The 17840-nt window shown below is 43.6% G+C and overlaps 1 protein-coding gene across 6 annotated transcripts in view; it reads right to left on the minus strand.

Annotated features, from left to right (window-relative positions):
• ATP11C (ATPase phospholipid transporting 11C) overlaps window positions 1-17840 on the minus strand; it is an 82634-nt gene that overhangs the window by 49311 nt on the left and 15483 nt on the right. For 3 of the 6 annotated variants that reach the window (XM_072123969.1, XM_072123971.1, XM_072123972.1), the window contains exons 1-3: window positions 15716-15811; window positions 8460-8579; window positions 2617-2706 (exon numbers count right to left, since the gene is read on the minus strand). In XM_072123969.1, coding sequence (XP_071980070.1) covers window positions 2617-2706; window positions 8460-8579; window positions 15716-15766 — 261 coding nt within the window. In that variant the 5' untranslated portion in view covers window positions 15767-15811. Of the gene's footprint in view, window positions 1-2616; window positions 2707-8459; window positions 8580-15715; window positions 15813-17840 lie in introns of those variants that run through there. The other 3 variants (XM_072123974.1, XM_072123973.1, XM_072123970.1) reach the window with 2 other exon arrangements.

A 17840-nucleotide genomic window follows, 5' to 3' on the forward strand; every position in this document is an offset into this window, starting at 1 on the left:
TATAAGCTCCTATATACACTCACCGGCCACTTTATTAGGTACACCTGTCCAACTGCTCGTTAACACTTAATTTCTAATCAGCCAATCACATGGCGGCAACTCAGTGCATTTAGGCATGTAGACATGGTCAAGACAATCTCCTGCAGTTCAAACTGAGCATCAGTATGGGGAAGAAAGGTGATTTGAGTGCCTTTGAACGTGGCATGGTTGTTGGTGCCAGAAGGGCTGGTCTGAGTATTTCAGAAACTGCTGATCTACTGGGATTTTCACACACAACCATCTCTAGGGTTTACAGAGAAAGGTCCGAAAAAGAAAAAACATCCAGTGAGCGGCAGTTCTGTGGGCGGAAATGCCTTGTTGATGCCAGAGGTCAGAGGAGAATGGGCAGACTGGTTCGAGCTGATAGAAAGGCAACAGTGACTCAAATCGCCACCCGTTACAACCAAGGTAGGCAGAAGAGCATCTCTGAATGCACAGTACGTCGAACTTTGAGGCAGATAGGCTACAGCAGCAGAAGACCACACCGGGTGCCACTCCTTTCAGCTAAGAACAGGAAACTGAGGCTACAATTTGCACAAGCTCATCGAAATTGGACAGTAGAAGATTGGAAAAACGTTGCCTGGTCTGATGAGTCTCGATTTCTGCTGTGACATTCGGATGGTAGGGTCAGAATTTGGCGTCAACAACATGAAAGCATGGATCCATCCTGCCTTGTATCAACGGTTCAGGCTGGTGGTGGTGGTGTCATGGTGTGGGGAAGATTTTCTTGGCACTCTTTGGGCCCCTTGGTACCAATTGAGCATCGTTGAATGCCACAGCCTACCTGAGTATTGTTGCTGACCATGTCCATCCCTTTATGACCACAATGTACCCAACATCAGATGGCTACTTTCAGCAGGAGAATGCGCCATGTCATAAAGCTGGAATCATCTCAGACTGGTTTCTTGAACATGACAATGAGTTCACTGTACTCAAATGGCCTCCACAGTCACCAGATCTCAATCCAATAGAGCATCTTTGGGAAATCTCTGAGGAATGCTTCCAGCACCTTGTTGAATCTATGCCACGAAGAATTGAGGCAGTTCTGAAGGCAAAAGGGGGTCCAACCCGTTACTAGCATGGTGTACCTGATAAAGTGGCCGGTGAGTGTACAGTACATAGGGGGCAGCACATACCCAGCTGGTCTCTCGTATTATACCTGCAGGGGCTGCACATTCAGTCTGCTGCTAGGAATGTTATATCCCAGCAGAGGGATAATCCGTGTAACGTAATCCCTAGACAAGTGCTCTCTATTCAGAGGGGAGGCAAATAGTGAGCACAAGCAAAGCAGTGATCACTCTGGTCATCCTCTCCAGTCTATATGTGGTGGCGCTGGTGAACCATGGTGCTGGACTGGTCCCAAACTTTGACAATCTACAATAGAGTATTCCATGTAACATTGATGCACAGAGCCAAGAGAACAGCAGTGTGAGGGTACATCCCAATATCTACCATAAGGGACACCAGCAAAGGATACAAGAAATTCAATGTAGAGAACAGCAGTGTGAGGATGCACCTAAACATCAACAATAAAGAACTCAGGCAACAATAACAGAAGTTCAATGTAGAGAACTAATAGAATAGCATTGTGAGGATACACCGCAATGTCCACAATAATGGACTCCAGCAAACGATACTAGAAGTTCAATGTAGAGAAACAAGATAAAAGCAGTGTGAGAATACTCCCCCCCCCCCCCAGCATCCACGATAAAGAACTCAAGCAACAATATCAGAAGTTCAATGTAAAGAACAAAGAGAACAGCAGTGTGAGGATACAAGAAGTTCAATTTAGAGAACAGCAGTGTGAGGATACAAGAAGTTCAATTTAGAGAACAGCAGTGTGAGGATGCGTCTCAATATCCATGAAAATGGAGTCTGACAACAATAACAGAAGTTCAACGTAGAAAGCTAAGAGAAAAGCAGTGTGAGGATACACACCATTTTCTACGATAATGGACTCCAGTAACAATATCAGAAGATCAATATAGAGAACACAGAGAACTGCAGGGTGAGAATTAACCCCCAATGCATTTAAAATAGGCTACAGTAATTTTTGATTCATTCATGATTAAGTGTAACCTGTCAGAATATTAAAACCTCCTGGGTCATGGAGGTGGGAAGGGGTCAGTGCTGAAGTCCAGCTCTCCACATCACACAGTGCATTCTGCTTCAGGAGAACAGGTCTCGTGACGCTCCTGTAAATCACAGCGGGAGGGGAGAGGGGCCTCCATCACTTTAAACTATTAATATGCATATTACTTCAATATTGATTTTCATCATGAAAGCACCATGCAGGGCAAAGAAGAGCATGATCTGCTCCGTGTTTACTTCATCGGTTGGTAGCAGTGGTTTATTCATTTTTAATTAATTTTTTTTTCTTCTGAAAAGTCCCTTTTAAAAAATGGTTACTTAAACTCCAAACATCCCCTTTGATAAAAAAAATGCATTTTTGGAGTAAATTTTTTTTTTTAGGAGTCAGTTCTCCTTTTCTGTAGGTTCAATGACCGACTCTAAGCCGTTGCATCACCTTTACTAGCAGTTACAGGAAAATACTACAGAAACTATTTTAACACTTACCTGAACCAGAAAAATGATAAGGAAATAGAAATTTGCTATTCTTCTAAACTGCTCAAACAAGTTTTTGGGGATAAAGTTCCACACCGTGTACTGCAAAAAAAAAAGAGAAGGAAAAAATGGAAAATTTGGTTTTAGAGATTTCATTTATGCAACCAATTACAACCAAATGTGAACTTTCAATCCAAAAATACTAAAAAATGATAATAATAAATAAAGCCATAAATGCTGCTGGAATAAGTCTAGGAGGAGTCTCCATAGGTTTTCGGTCTAGTCTACCTCTAGCGGTGCGGCTCGGTGTTGTATTTTTATCCACTTTCCTTCCAGCTTTTATGTTCTCAGAAGGACGGATCATGACTGACTATTATACATGTTTGATGGTCTCGCCTCCGGAGCAACGCTCCCGCTTCTTCACGTCACCAGCGCTCGCTGCAGGTCCGGTTCTCACTTATTCCACATTTACAGCCCCAGATGGACAAGTCCTGCGTCCAGATCTCTTCAGATGACGGAAATGTACTGCTGCATCTACATCATTGTTTGATGTACTTTGCTTTAAAAAAATATTTCTCAAAAGAATAAGGCGCTCCCATGATGCTCTGCTTCATCCAATCCATCAGCGCAGGAATACATAGCGATGAAAGCCTCAATACCAAGTACAGCTGAGCAGAAACACTACATTAAAGTGTGTAATCGATACTGTTCCATGGAAGCCCACACAGTAACCCCTTCACGACTGCAATATGGCTTCACACATCCAAATTGATCCGTTGTGTATAGATGTCATGACGGTGGTCCCAGTTCAAGTGGCTATATCTTCAGAACAGTGGCACCTAGAAACACAGTTCTGGTGCCATATTAAACAAAAGATTACCCCCTTTAAAGTGAACCAGTCATCAGGAATGTATTTTTTTATATGATGACAGGTTCGTTCTTTAATATGACACCAGAACTGTGTTTCTATGTCCGCCGGTTCAAAAGATATAGCTATTTGAAGTGTGTCCGCTGAAGGCAGACTGGAGAAAGAGCTGGGAAACAGAGGAGTTTCAGGAGTACCTGCACCCCCTGCACCTGTAGCTGAACCTGGCAAAGGGTGATAGATTGACATCATATATATTTTAAACATATTTAGGTAGAGGTTTATTTAAATTTGCAGCTCATTAAAAGGAAAAACACATTCTTAGGAAAATTCACAAAAAAAAATCTTTTTTTTTTTACATTTTAAGAGTCACTAATTCTATAAAGAAGGAAACATGCAATTAATAAAACTATCCTATTAAGTATCACACACCTTTCATAATTAAAGGGTTAATGTGGGCTAATCCCTCTTTGCTACCAGAGAAATATATATATATGTATGTAATAAACACACATAATCAAAGGTTTGTCCCCTGCAGGCACCAGTAAAAGGAAAAGGGAATTTTTAAATCGGCAAAGCATAGGCTATCGGAACCTGTCACCAGCTACAAATGACATTCCTGGTGACAGGTTCACTTTAAAGGGGTTTTCCCACATAGCAAAACTTGCTGATCTGTGGTGGTCTCAGTGATGGGACCCACACAGATCACGAGAAAGGGGGTGAGATGTGAAGAGCAGCCGGCCGCAAAGTTGCCCCATTCATCTCTATGGAGCTGTCGGAGACCGCCAAGCATAACCCTGGACATGCGCATTCTGTTGATCTGCTCATCTCAGTGTATGACAAGGGGTCCGACTGGGGTACATCAGACTGCGGGGGTACCATCACTGAGACCACCACCGATCACCAAATTAGGGTATAACCTATTGGAAAACCCCTTTAAGTCTTCTCCAGGCGTGTAGGGGAAGAGTTAGTTGCTGGGACTCAGTCCTATCCCTCCCCTCTGCATAGAGCCGAAATGTATTCTGAGAACTCATTGACCTTCTGTCCGTGTTGCTAGCAAGATGGAATTCAGCAGAGATTTCGGAGTGAAAAGCATCAAAGCTTAGAAAGGAAAGGAGGATGATAAAAGCCAAGATAACTGGAGGAGGAAGCACTTTGCTGCGATTCAGTACATTATAAAAGTTTCTTGTAGTCACCCGTAAAACTGATTTATGCCAAGTTTGTTGAAAAGTTACTGCTCATTTAAAGGTATACCCCAATTATTCAATCTATGTCCATCTGAAAAGAGTAACAAAACACTGCCAACAACTAACAGTAATCTAGGTGATGTCTGTCACAGACAATGGTTTAGCATCGTAAATCCCAGTAGGTTTAGTTTTCCGTCTCCAATCTCATTTAGGACACAATACGGTAAAAGCTGTAGAGACGAGCGTCTGGTGCGCTCCTATTGTGTCCATGTAATTGTCTCATCTAGTAATAGGAGGCAGCGCAAATGATTCATCATGGCTGGAAGACGCATGGTTAATTATGTATAAAGCTTCTTCCTCTGGCAGACTGAGCCTATTACACTGTCATGTAACCTCGCATCATACACAACCTCATCTCAAGGCAGAGTTTTGGACAAAACCTCAAAAAGCTGATTTTATATCCAACAAACCTAAAGGGATTTTTGCCACTAATGATACATATCCCGTGGAAAGGGGACACGTGCCGCATTGCTGGGGGTCAGATTGCTAAAACTTCAAGCTATTAAGTGGGATATTCACATGTGCCCTATAAGAAGGGAGTACTGGTGGGTATTACCCACCCTGCGCTCCATTCACATCTATGGGATCGGCTGGAATAGTCATCTCCTATGGTCTATTTAGTGTCCTTCATTCCCATGGGGAGCTTCTGGGCACTTACAGGTCATAGTTTTACGATTGCTGGTGCAGTGGTCAGATCCCAATTCCCAATGTTGAGGATTAGAGATTAGTAACATAAGGGTTACAACCCCTTTAAAGGGAACCTGTCACCAGGAGACCCATTTTTAGCACTCCCCCAGTCCCCACAGAGCATAGTACATACACTGCCAAAGTGTTTTTGTATTAAAAATCTGTTTTACAGAAAAAAAAAAAATATTGTACCTTTCATTAGCATGTGCTGTGTGACTAGGCACTCGTAGACTGGGAGGGGCTGGAAAGGAGCAGTCCACCCCCCCACTCTTTGGAAACAGCTCCTCCATGTGTCCTTTTCAAATATTTGAAAACACCCATCACTTGGCTTAGCGACGCCCCCTGCTCCTCTACAGCCAATCCCGAGTGTGGGGAGTTATTCATATATTTGAAAGAAGCCGTTTCCCAAGGGTGGGGGGAAAACTGCTCCTTTCCAGCCCCTCCCAGTGGGCAACTTCCTAGTCACACAGCAGATGCTAATGAAAGGTACAATATAACATATCTTTTTTTCGGTAAAACCTATTTTTTTTTTTTATACAAAAACACTTTGGCAGTGTATGTACTATGCTCTGTGGGGACTGGGGGACTGCTAAAAATGGGTCTCCTGGTGACAGGTTCCCTTTAAATGCCTGTTTTAGTAAATGCTTTAAATCTCCATGAAATACCAGCCGTAGAGGGTAGGACATGCTTTCTGTTTCTCTGTTATTCCTCCTAGCAATATATGAAACAATGATCAGCCGGGTATTACCAGTCCATCGGTGCCCCGGCGCGTCAGTCCATCAGCCGACCCGCAAGTCAATAAGCACATAAATATTTTCAGAAGTGTGTAATAAATGGACACTTCTTACCAGGCCAGGAATTGAAGTGAAAACATAAAGCACCCACTGCACGCCAAGCCCCCAGCGCCCCCCGCACGCCAAGCCCCCAGCATCCCCCCCCCCCCGGCACGCCAAGCCCCCAGCAGCCCCCTTCCCCCGGGACGCCAAGCCCCCAGCAGCAGCCCCCCCCCCCTCCGGCACACCAAGCCCCCAGCAGCCAATGGCACGCCCCCCAGCAGCCCCCTTCCCCCGGCACGCCAAGCCGCCAGCAGCACCCTTCCCCCGGCACGCCAAGCCGCCAGCAGCACCCTTCCCCCGGCACGCCAAGCCGCCAGCAGCACCCTTCCCCCGGCGCGCCAAGCCCCCTCGCGCGCCCCCCCCGCACGCCAAGCCCCCAGCAGCCCCCGCAGTGCAAAGGTAGCAACCTGCAAGTGAGCATTAACAGAAATAGGAGTATAACCCACTATATTTCTGCTCCAAATGCTATTGTAAAGACACAGTGCAATAGCCACTAGCAAAACCAACTCATGTGAACACAGCCTAAGGCAATAACAGGTTTGTTGAGCTGCTCGTCTCCCCACATATTCAGAGTGTGCAAGTCTTAGTAATTGAGGGAAGGCAATATTCTGCAGCTATATACCTCCCTTTCTCAGACCAAACCAATATATACGTGTGCTCACAAATGTGAAGTGTGTAGGTATATAAATATATAGTAGGGTCTACAAACACTCCCTACAATATAAGAACATGTAGTAAGAGTGCACAGAGGTTCAGGTTTCATCATTACATATCAGCGAATTACGAGCAATAATATTTAGCGGATTCATAAACAATTTTCGGCACATGACGCGGAGCCTTGTGAGACATCGCTTCTGGCTCCGCTCTTTTATAGGTTGGTTTATATAAAGCCATGAAGTATGTGCCTACCTACAGAGAGTCATATTTCACAGTCATCTCTGTATGTAGTACATATAAATTATTTGGTCTAAGTACAGACTAATAGAGAACTTTCCGGTAAAGCACAAAGTTCAATGCAAACTCAGTTACCGAACCGAGAAAATCAATGAACTCCTGGGTAATGTAGACATCGAGCCGCAGCTCTATATTTCAGCAACCAGTTATCCAGAATAACAGAGCAGCAGCCTCCGGCTCAGAGGGAATCATCTAGTTACTCAATATATATGTATATACATTCTTAAAGGATCGACATGTTGATCTGTGTGTCCTATCTGCAGGGAGCAAGTTAGAGAACAGGATGAGCTGACCAGATTGTGCATAGTGTCCTATCTGCAGGCAACATGTAACAAAGCAAGGGGAGTGGAGCAGATTGTTCAGAGACCTATCTGCAGGTAGTATGTTATAGAGCAGGGGGAGCTGAGATGATTGTACACAGTGTTCTATCTGCAGGCAACATGTTATAGAGCAGGAGGAGCTGACCAGATTATGCATAGTGTCCTATCTGCAAGCAGCATGTTATAGAGCAGGAGGAGCTGACCAGATTATGCATAGTGTCCTATCTGCAGGCAGCATGTTATAGAGCAGGAGGAGTTGACCAGATTATGCATAGCGTCCTATCTGCAGGCAGCATGTTATAAAGCAAGGGAAGCTGCACAGATTATTCAGTGACATATGTGCAGGCAGTATATTATAAAGCATAGGGAGCCGAGATGATTGTTCACAAAGTGTCCTATTTGCAGGTCGCATATTATAGAGCAGGTGGAGCTGAGCACATTATAAATTGTGTCTTCTCTGCAGGCAGCACATTATAAAGCAAGAGAAGCTGACCAGATTGTTCAGTTATCTATCTGCAGGTAGTAAGTTAGAGAGCACAGGCAGTATGTTATAGAGCAGAAGGAGCTGAGCAGATATTACATAGGCTCCCATATGATGACATGTTATAGAGTAGGTGGAGATGATCAGATTGAACTTGTGTAGAAGTGATTTTTCTGTATCAGTTCTATCCTAGAGGCATAGGGGTGCTTAAAGTTTCGGCAGACCAGCCACTATTTAAGATGTGGCAGTGCGCGCCCCTACAGTTCTGTTCTTGAGAGATCAGTGCTACACATATCTACAAGAAATTGTACAGAGATGGGGACCTGGGTACAGGCAGGTGACAGCATTATGCTCACCGAAAGATTACCTAGCAATTAACATAAAAAAAATAATAATAAAGCAACATGCAAGAAATAATAACATAAAATAACTGAGCCGCTTGTGTAATATAAGAAACATTCCAACCTTTGATGAGACGATTCTGTTATCGCAGAATTTTGCCGCGATATACGCATCTGTTTCTGAAGCTGGCCGACGTCCAACGTACACAGTGCGGGTTCCCACGCGGCTCTCTTCTCCGGGACACTGGTAAATATAGAATATAATATAGCAGGTAAGTCAGCGGCTCCATACACATAGCAATGCAGAGCTGGATGGTGATATTACATTCATCTCAGGACGGGGGAGAGCCGGGCGCTGGCACACACCAGCCCAGCCAATGCTTTATATGGGGGAGAGAGGAATGATTGGAGGGCGGCCATTTAGGAAATTGCATGTTTATCTCATCCAGAAAGACAAAGACAGGAATTTTTTTCTTCTTCTAATAAACTAGTGGAGGGTATCAGGCAGCACTTGGCTCAATACCAAGGTTATGCTGGCACATGCCCAGTGTCCTTGATATGAGATGTACAATTCAGAAGTTGGCATGTCTACTTATAGCGTATAGGGCTCTATATATGGCTCACTTGATGGGTATCTTCAGGTTACTGTAGTATTCTACTACAGGCGGTCCCCTACTTAAGGACACTCGACTTACATACGACCCCTAGTTACAAACGGACCATTGGATATTGGTAATTTATTGTGCTTTAGTCCTAGGCTACAATGATCAGCTATAACAGTTATCACTGGTGTCTGTAATGAAGCTTTAGTGTTACTCCTGGTTCTTATGACAACACAACGTTTTTAAAATCCAATTGTCACAGAGACCAAAAAAGTTCTGGCTGGGATTACAATGATAAAATATACAGTTCCGACTTACATACAAATTCAACTTAAGAACAAACCTACAGACCCTATCTTGTATGTAACCTGAGGACTGCCTGCATTCCATTAGCCATGAAACATATCTGTTATAACATTACTCTGTTATTCCTCCTGTAAATAGGCTAGGACAACTAGATATTACTGCAGGCAGACCTCGGGTTACATACAAGATCGGTTCTTTAGGTTTGTTCTTAAGTTGAATTTGTATGTAAGACAAAACTGTATATTTCAGAATTGTAACCCCAGCCAATTCTTTTTTTGTCCCAGTGACAATTACATTTTCAAATTTTTTTAGCTGTCATGGGAACAAGGATTATCAATAAAATCTTCATTACAGACACATGATCAATGCAGCCTGGAAATAAAGTAAAGCATCCAGAGAGCTTCACAGTGGGCAGAGGGGTCCGTCTGTAACTAGGGGTTGTCTGTAAGTTGGGTGTCCTTAAGTAGGGGATCGCCTGTATTCCCTTTGTCAGCAGAGATCATCCTGTAAGACACTATGTAGGGAGCCATTCACATTCCACAATTGTTCATACATGAGGAATACAGGCGGTCCCCTACTTAAGAACACCTGACTTACATACGACCCCTAGTTACAAACGGACCTCTGGATATTGGTAATTTCCTGTACTTTAGTCCTAGGCTACAATGATCAGCTGTAACAATTATCACAGGCGTCTGTAATGAAGCTTTATTGTTAATCCTGATTCTTATGACAACCCAACATTTTTAAAATCCAATTGTCACAGAGACCAAAAAAAATTTGGCTGGGGCTACAATGATAAAGTATGCGGTTCCGACTTACACACAAATTCAACTTAAGAACAAACCTACAGATCCTATCTTGTATGTAAGCCGGGGACTGCCTGTACAAGCATATTTATTGACATGTCAGAAGCGCTGACCTCTGTCTTGGCATTTTAAAGATATCACCTAAAAAAATGCAGGCACCAAAGGCCTGAAGATGTTATATAAAACAGGCAGTTCAGTTTTCATGCAGTCTGTTATATAGCAGGAGGGACTAAGAATATTGTTAATAGTGTCCTATATGCAGGCAGCATGTTATAGAGCAGGAGAAGCTGGACATATTATACAGTGTGTCATAGCTGCAGACAGCATGTTATAGAGCAGGAGGGGCTGAGTAGATTGTACATAGTGTCCTATCTGCAGGTAGCATGTTATAGAATAGGAAGAGATGAGTACATTGTATATGGTGTCCTATCTGCAGGCAGAATGTTATACAGCAGGAGGAGCTGAGTAGATTGTACATAGTGTCCTATCTGCATGCAGCAGGTTATAGAGCAGGAGGAGCTGAGTAGATTGTCCATAGTGTCCTATCTGCAGGCAGCACGTTATAGAGCAGGAGCTGGAACTGGGAAGATTGTTTGACCGATATGTAATATGCTGCCTGCATTATAACGGAGACAGGTTTTACTTTGTTTTACAGGAAATCTACCATCTGATTCATACCTTGAAAAGCAGCATCACTGACTAAATCCACTTTGCACCCTAATGCAGGATTGACATTGCAATATTTATTTAACCTTAACCCAAAAATATGTTTTAAAAATATGCTAAGGACCTGCAAGTGCTCCTGTAGGCGTCACCAGAGCCCCTCCTGGCTACTGCTACACAGGTAATAACCCCCCCCCCCTCCCACACACCAAAAAAAGCAATTGCAACTCATTAGCATATTTTTAAAACATCCTTTAAAGGACATCTACCAGATTTACTGGTGCTAGACTGTCACCAATGTGATGCTCGTTACCCCAGGGATTAACTGGAAGAGTCTTATCTTCTTAGATATTCTTATGTCCATTTTGCAGCAAACACAACTTTATAAAAATATGCTAATGAGCCTCCTAGTTCTGTCTGGCAATAAATTATTGTACGTCCCCTTCATATAAATTCATGCTTTGAGCCTCTGTAAGAGGCAGAGAGATGGTGACATCACCCGGGTGTCTGCAAATCTCGCGGCCTCCTATTGGTTGCGCAAGTTGTAGAGCCCATAAGGCAGTGATGGCAAACCTTTTAGAGACTGAGTGCCCAAACTACAACCAAACCCACTTACTTAAATGCAAAGTGCCAACATGGCAATTTAAGCAATAACATGTTGCTACCGGTTTTGTAACGGCTTTTAATTGTATCGGTGTCCTGAGGACATGAATACAGTTAAAATAAAGAGGAGAAATTCATATTATCATTGTAACTTCCTTCCATGGGGCCCCTGAACAGTAAGAATTGCAGGGCCCAGAGCAGGTGCTCCAATAATAACGCAGCTTTGTCTGAACCCCATAGATCCTCCTGTAGTCCCAGGCAGCTAAAGATGTTTAGCTTTAAAATAGCCCTGATCACAGCACATCCTGGGTGGCCAGGGACAGCAGGAGGAGGTTTTGGAAACTCTGTGCAGGGGTGATGGCTAAGGGTGCCCAGAGAAAGGGTTCCGAGTGCCACTTCTGGCACCCGTGCCATGGGTTCGCCACCACTGCCCTAAGGTTTGAATTTGTTTGGGTCGCTCTCATAGCAGCCATAATACTATGCTTAATATGCATAATACTTCCCTCCCCCACCCCCAAACTAATTATAATTCAGAGCCACATGAAGGAACCAGGATAGGGCCCTCGCGCTATTGTGAGAGAGAGGCCCAATTTCTGAGTTCAGGCTGCGGGTGCTCATCAAGGCTCTCCTCAGATAACCCTGCCCTGCACCCACCCCTTGAAGTTAATGATATAGGTCAAACCCTTAAAGGACACCTGTCATCAGGTCTGTGTCACTTGTCCTGTTACCTCTACCTGTTGGAGCAGCTCACAAGGATCCCATCCCAGCCTTTATCTAGTTATTTCATACATTAATCATTGTAAAATCACATATTTTTTATCAAGTAAATGAGGCTGGTCACATGGTCAGAGTCAGTGATGTCACCCCTGTTACCCCTCCCCTCCCCTCTCCTCCCCCTGCTCATGTCTGTGTGTAATGTATAGTAAAGCATTGCTAATGTGTGCTGCATCTGCTGACATGCTGCATCCTCCTAATATACAGGTGAGAGACACAGACATCAGCTACACATGAATCTGACATGTTCTGCTGTAACATGGCTGCCTGGAGCTGCTGTATCTCTCCTAAACACACACACATACACACACAGGCTGCAGGGGGCGTGGCCACCAGCACCAGGAAGCACATCATTATACAGCCTCACATCATTATACAGGCTGTCAGTCATGCACTGGGGGCGTGGCTGTACCTCCCACTCATGAATAGAGTGGACAGCTTGAATATGCTAATGCTTCATTGGACATTTCACAGGTCATTTGCATACAGCTTTAGGACCTCATTGCTTAGGTTTACAGGCATGTAGAGGGACAATGAAGGGATAGAGGCAATGCTCTCTAATGGCAGTTTATGAAAATATATTTAGTTTAGGGGGGTTATTTTGCATGACGGGTTCTCTTTAAAGTGGATGCGTTACAAGTGGTGCAATACTGGCACCAACCACAAGCAGAACACATGGTGCAGGCAATAAAGACCAAGGAGAAGGCATGGCTCATAGATCATTCAGATTTACTCTAAACCCACCTGCCCCCTCCGTGCCCTTCGGAAGGGTTCATTCTTCTTTAAGGTAGTGATCTGCCGTTTGGGGCAATGGCCTCAGACGTTACATTTACACACATGTGGCATTTGTGTAAAAGGTCACCACTAAGATCACTGACCTCGCAGTTTGTGATGTGCCGGTTTACTTCTGACACCCCCCCCCTGCTGTTGGGGGAGGGCGGTGTTATAAGCCACATTTTAAAAAAATTTTAATACAAAAGTTAATTAAAGCAACCCCCTTTAATAAGCCGAGCCAGATTCAGAGGATAACCCTTCTCCTCTATGGCTCAAGTGCTTCTTACAAATTTAAGGCCAGGGGCGGGGGTGAGGGTCTGAAAGGTTCCTTCTATGCTATGGCTTCCTTGGTGCTAGGTCAGTAACGGAAAGTTCCATGTCATAAAACCCGGGCATGAGGGAAACTTCCACTAACCCCGTCCTGACAATAGTCCCGTTAGAAGAGGAAAATTCTGCAGTATAAGTACATAGCTGTGCCCCTGAGGTCCACACAGTCTCTATAATAATAATAATAATAATAATAATAATGATGATAATGATGATAATGATGATAATAATAATAATAATAACAATGGGGCTGCGAGGTGCCCGCTCCTAGTCATCATCCGCTGAGGACTCCTGAGAGGTGACATTATACCTCCGTACAAGTGCAGGATGGGACAGGCTGCAATCTGACATATTTCTAGTCGCCTCTGTCTAATTTAAGGAGAGTGTATATACAAAGAGGAAAAGCCATCACACAGAGCGGCAACAGGAAGTAAATATTTCTCAGCCTCTGAGGTAAATAGGAACCTTAAAATAACCGCAATGTGCCAAGGTTATACAGGGGGGTATGCAGATTACACACAAGGAGAGAGGATAAAAAAAAAATAAAGTAACTAAAACATTGCGTTACAATGTCTTGTACACCAGAGCCGCCATTAGAAACAGTCAGCAAGGTTGTAGATTGCGCACATGGATGCACTGCTTCTAAACCAAGCTATGTGTCGGTGTGTACCTCCTGAACAGGATCCGTTTTTCTTTCTGCGTCTAATAGATTCGTTTTTGAGAAAAACTTCTTCTAAAATTATGCAGACGAGCCTCAGTGGCTCCTGTCTACATCACCCCTCTGGCTCCGTTGACTGCTAATTATTCACACCTCCCTCCAAATGGAAACAGTGAATAGAGGTGTGAACACGACGGAGCCAGAAGGGGTTCCTGTGATCTAGACAGGAGCCCCTGAGGCTCATTTGCATAATTTTGAAAGCCATTTTTCTCAAAACTAGGCTTTTAGAAACAAACCCGTTTCTTAAGGCGCACACCGGCATGTAAGTGTACTTGGTTTAGAAACACTAAATCCATGTGGTAAATTTCCTTTAAAAGGAGTCTACTTGTGTAATGCGTCCAGATAGATCGTTCCCACTTCCAACTCACCTGTAGTCGAATAGAAATTTACATTACTACTATTTAAATAAGCTTAGCGCTGCACTGGAGGCGGGGCTGTAGCCAATTTTCTTAGCTGCCTATCACTACACAACGCCTCCCTTTATACAATAATTGAAAGCTTGCACAGAAGTAAAGTGCAGGAAGAAGAAAAAGAGTGCACCAATATACACAACGCACCATGTGCGGAGCACATACGCCAATTCGTATAAGAATGCAACATTAGTTTTCTAAAATGACAGATCACTGGGAAACACACATTTATAAAGCGTTGTGCACTAAACAATGCTGGTGTTTGTTACATGGTACTTTGAGAAAAGGTAGACTCTCTTTAAAAGGGAACCGGTCACAACATTTTTCACTGTAGCAACTAGTAAAAGGTTCCCCTTTTCATGGCTAAAAATTCTGTCCTTTATATCCCCAGGAAAACAAGCTTGTAGTCTCACCTGACATACAGCAAAGAAGCAAGTCAGAGGAGGGATGGAAACATTGATGATCTACTACACCGGACATTCCGTGTTCCAGGAGCTAGGACGCTGTGCTGCCTCCATTACTACAGGCTTTAATTAAGTCTGCCACGGGTGACCTCCTTATCTCAGTGGATGGGTGCTAGAGGGCCATCTTAGATTTACAGTGATATTACTACTCTATCGGAGCGCAATCTCTCATTTATCTTGTACATGCATGCACATGGGGCAATGGAGGACGCAAACCCACTGCGCCGCTTACTGCACATGACAGACATAAATATATATGTCTAGAAGTGTGCAGGCATTGGAAATCATACGGTCAAACGCATGATGTCGCTGGAGGGGTGAAGCAGGAAATTAATACGGGAGAGTTGGCTGGACCCCAGATCAATACATCGGTGCTCGTTCTGGCTGTATGATTACAAACTTGTATATAAAGGACACAATTTTTAGCCAAAAAAAGGTGCCATTTAGATTGAAGTCTGCCCTGGGCTGTCACTGGCTGCAACAGTGAAAAATCTGCTGACTGGTTCCCTTTAAAAGGGTTGTCTGTCACTAATACAATGAAAAGGACTGCAGTGCTCATTAGAGATCTCACATTAAGCATAGGGGCACACGTGGCGGGTAACAATAGTAGAGCAGTGGATACATTTTTATAAAATCTCATCCATATGGCGATACAGAAACCTGCAGTATGTCAGTTACCGCTGCAAATATGCTGCAGCCTAAATACACCCCATTCCTGGTGGCTTTTGCTATTGTAACCTACCGAAATGTGTGCTCAATATGTGACCCAAGCCTGAAAATAGGATTTTTCAATCCCAAATTAGAAATCTTCTCAAAAGTCTTCTAAAATTTAAAAGGGAACAGAATTTTCACCATTCCTTTGTTATGCAGACATATGAGACTACAAATCACACCCCTCCTGGGCAAAATGTAAAAGTGGTGGCACCTTACCCACATTGCCCACAGAGTGAAGCCCGTCTCCTCATTATTCAGTGCGGACATTGCAACCAGAACCTGTGTCCGCGGATTAGGTCCCCAGTAAAGCTGCACAGGAGCGAGAGAGGCTTCTAAAATGCTGAACGGACAAAGGTCGCCACAAGAATTTGTACAGAGTTAACATTAACACAACGCCAACAAAAAGAGAACATAATACCACCGCTGTGGACAGGACGGGGCCTAACTTGCTGATCTGTTGGGGTCTCAGTGATGAGAATAAGGGGGACCCCTCATCGCTCCCCGAGATGAATGGAGCAGATGGCAATCTCCGCCAGCTTCACCAGCTGGCACAATGTTTGGGTTAGCGGGGGTTTTATCTCCTAGCTCAGTGATGACAAACCTTTTAGAGACCGAGTGCCCAAACTACAACAAAGACCCACTTATTTATCGCAAAGTGCCAACACAGAAATGTAATTAGTGATTTATACTCCCTTCTCTGTCACAGTTTTCATTGATACCAGCACCCGAGGACACCAATAATGCAGAAAATAGTCCCAGGTAGAGCTGTCACTTTATAATACCTCTGCGCAGAGCAAGTCCTGGGCTGTCTGGGACTGTAGGAAGATACCTGGAGTCATCTCTGGTGATGGCCTGAGTGCCCACAGAAAGGGCTCCGAGTGCCACCTCGGGCACCAGTGCCATAGGTTCGCCATCACTGTCCTAGCTAATGCTGCGGAGATTCAGTTTCACTATTATTTATTAATGTTAAAATGTATTGAGTGTTTTATCCAATTATTTATTATTAAATTTGGTTACTCAATAATAAAGCATCACAGCCATATTGCACCACACATATTATTTATTTGGTCCATGTGTTTGTTTTGCATGAATGGGACTTTCATCTGGGACAAGATCTTACAGTAAGATATTTTCCCAAGTAAAATACATGTAAATAAAAAAAAACAAAAACACCTAATATATTATACGAATCTGTAAAAGTTAAAAGGAAATGCAAGCTTTATATTAAATCAAAGTGGCAGAAAATATGCTACAAACAAGAAGAGCAAACATTCTGCTGCTCCTGACGTCTCAATTACTTTCTCCAGTGGTATAAGAAAGTTCTGATCCATTGGCTCCTCCGCCCCTGGATGTACACACAATAGTCTGAAGGCTTCATTTACTATATATAATGTGTCATATGTGTTTTCCATTATGTCTATGTCTGGCACCCTGTACACAAATATGTAAAGCGCTCATGTCTTATCGATTTGTTTGTCCCATAATGACAAGCCATGACACAATGCACTGCCTCGGAGGAAAGCCCAAAAAACAAGCAGCGGTCAGGCACCTCCGGCGGGACCAGACAATAGCTCTGGAGCTTTCATTCTATTTGTAGCGTTTAATTTCCACTTTGGGATGAAAGGAAAGGAAAATGATGAGTGAAGCCGGGCCGACATCTACAATAATGGATTCGAGCTGCCGCCGCTCAGCAGTAGTAGAGGGAATACATTAGGAGTCTATAAAAACGCCCATTATACACAGGCAGAACCAAGACCGGCCGCTCAGAATAGAAGAAAGGCCTCTGTGTAATTGCCACGTTTCTGAATTATGCTTCCAAAAACACCAATTATAAACCCAGGAGGTAAAAATAGAGTCTAATTATAGGAGAGAACATTAGAATATGTATATAATATTCATAGGGTGAAAATCCCAGCAGAATTGTGCACATATTAGACTGGAGAAGATAAAGGTCAGTGGACACCAGGATAACAAACAGCGGGAAACCCAAGCCTTTCATCTATGAACACAAATAGATCTCCGAGCAAAGACCATCAAAACACTGGAGAGACCCTGAAGAGGAAATATTGTAGAAGGTACAAGGCCAGTTTACGTACGTCTGTCATTCATGTGTGCATCGTGGTAGTTTCCTTCCAAAATCTAAACAACCCTGGCCGTACCGGGTGTTCAGGATACTAAACAAACGTCCCAAATTACCATATGCACATTAATACAAGTAGTTACTTCTCTTTAATGTCCTACATGACCCTTCTGATGGAGGAGATTCTCTTCTTCTTCCTACATGCAGTGTATGGGAGACCTCATAGAGGCTAGTCTCCACTCACTAGCTTCCAAACATTCT

The sequence above is a fragment of the Engystomops pustulosus genome, chromosome 9 (genome assembly GCF_040894005.1).
Source record: "Engystomops pustulosus chromosome 9, aEngPut4.maternal, whole genome shotgun sequence".
In the NCBI taxonomy this organism is placed as follows: Eukaryota; Metazoa; Chordata; class Amphibia; order Anura; family Leptodactylidae; genus Engystomops; species Engystomops pustulosus.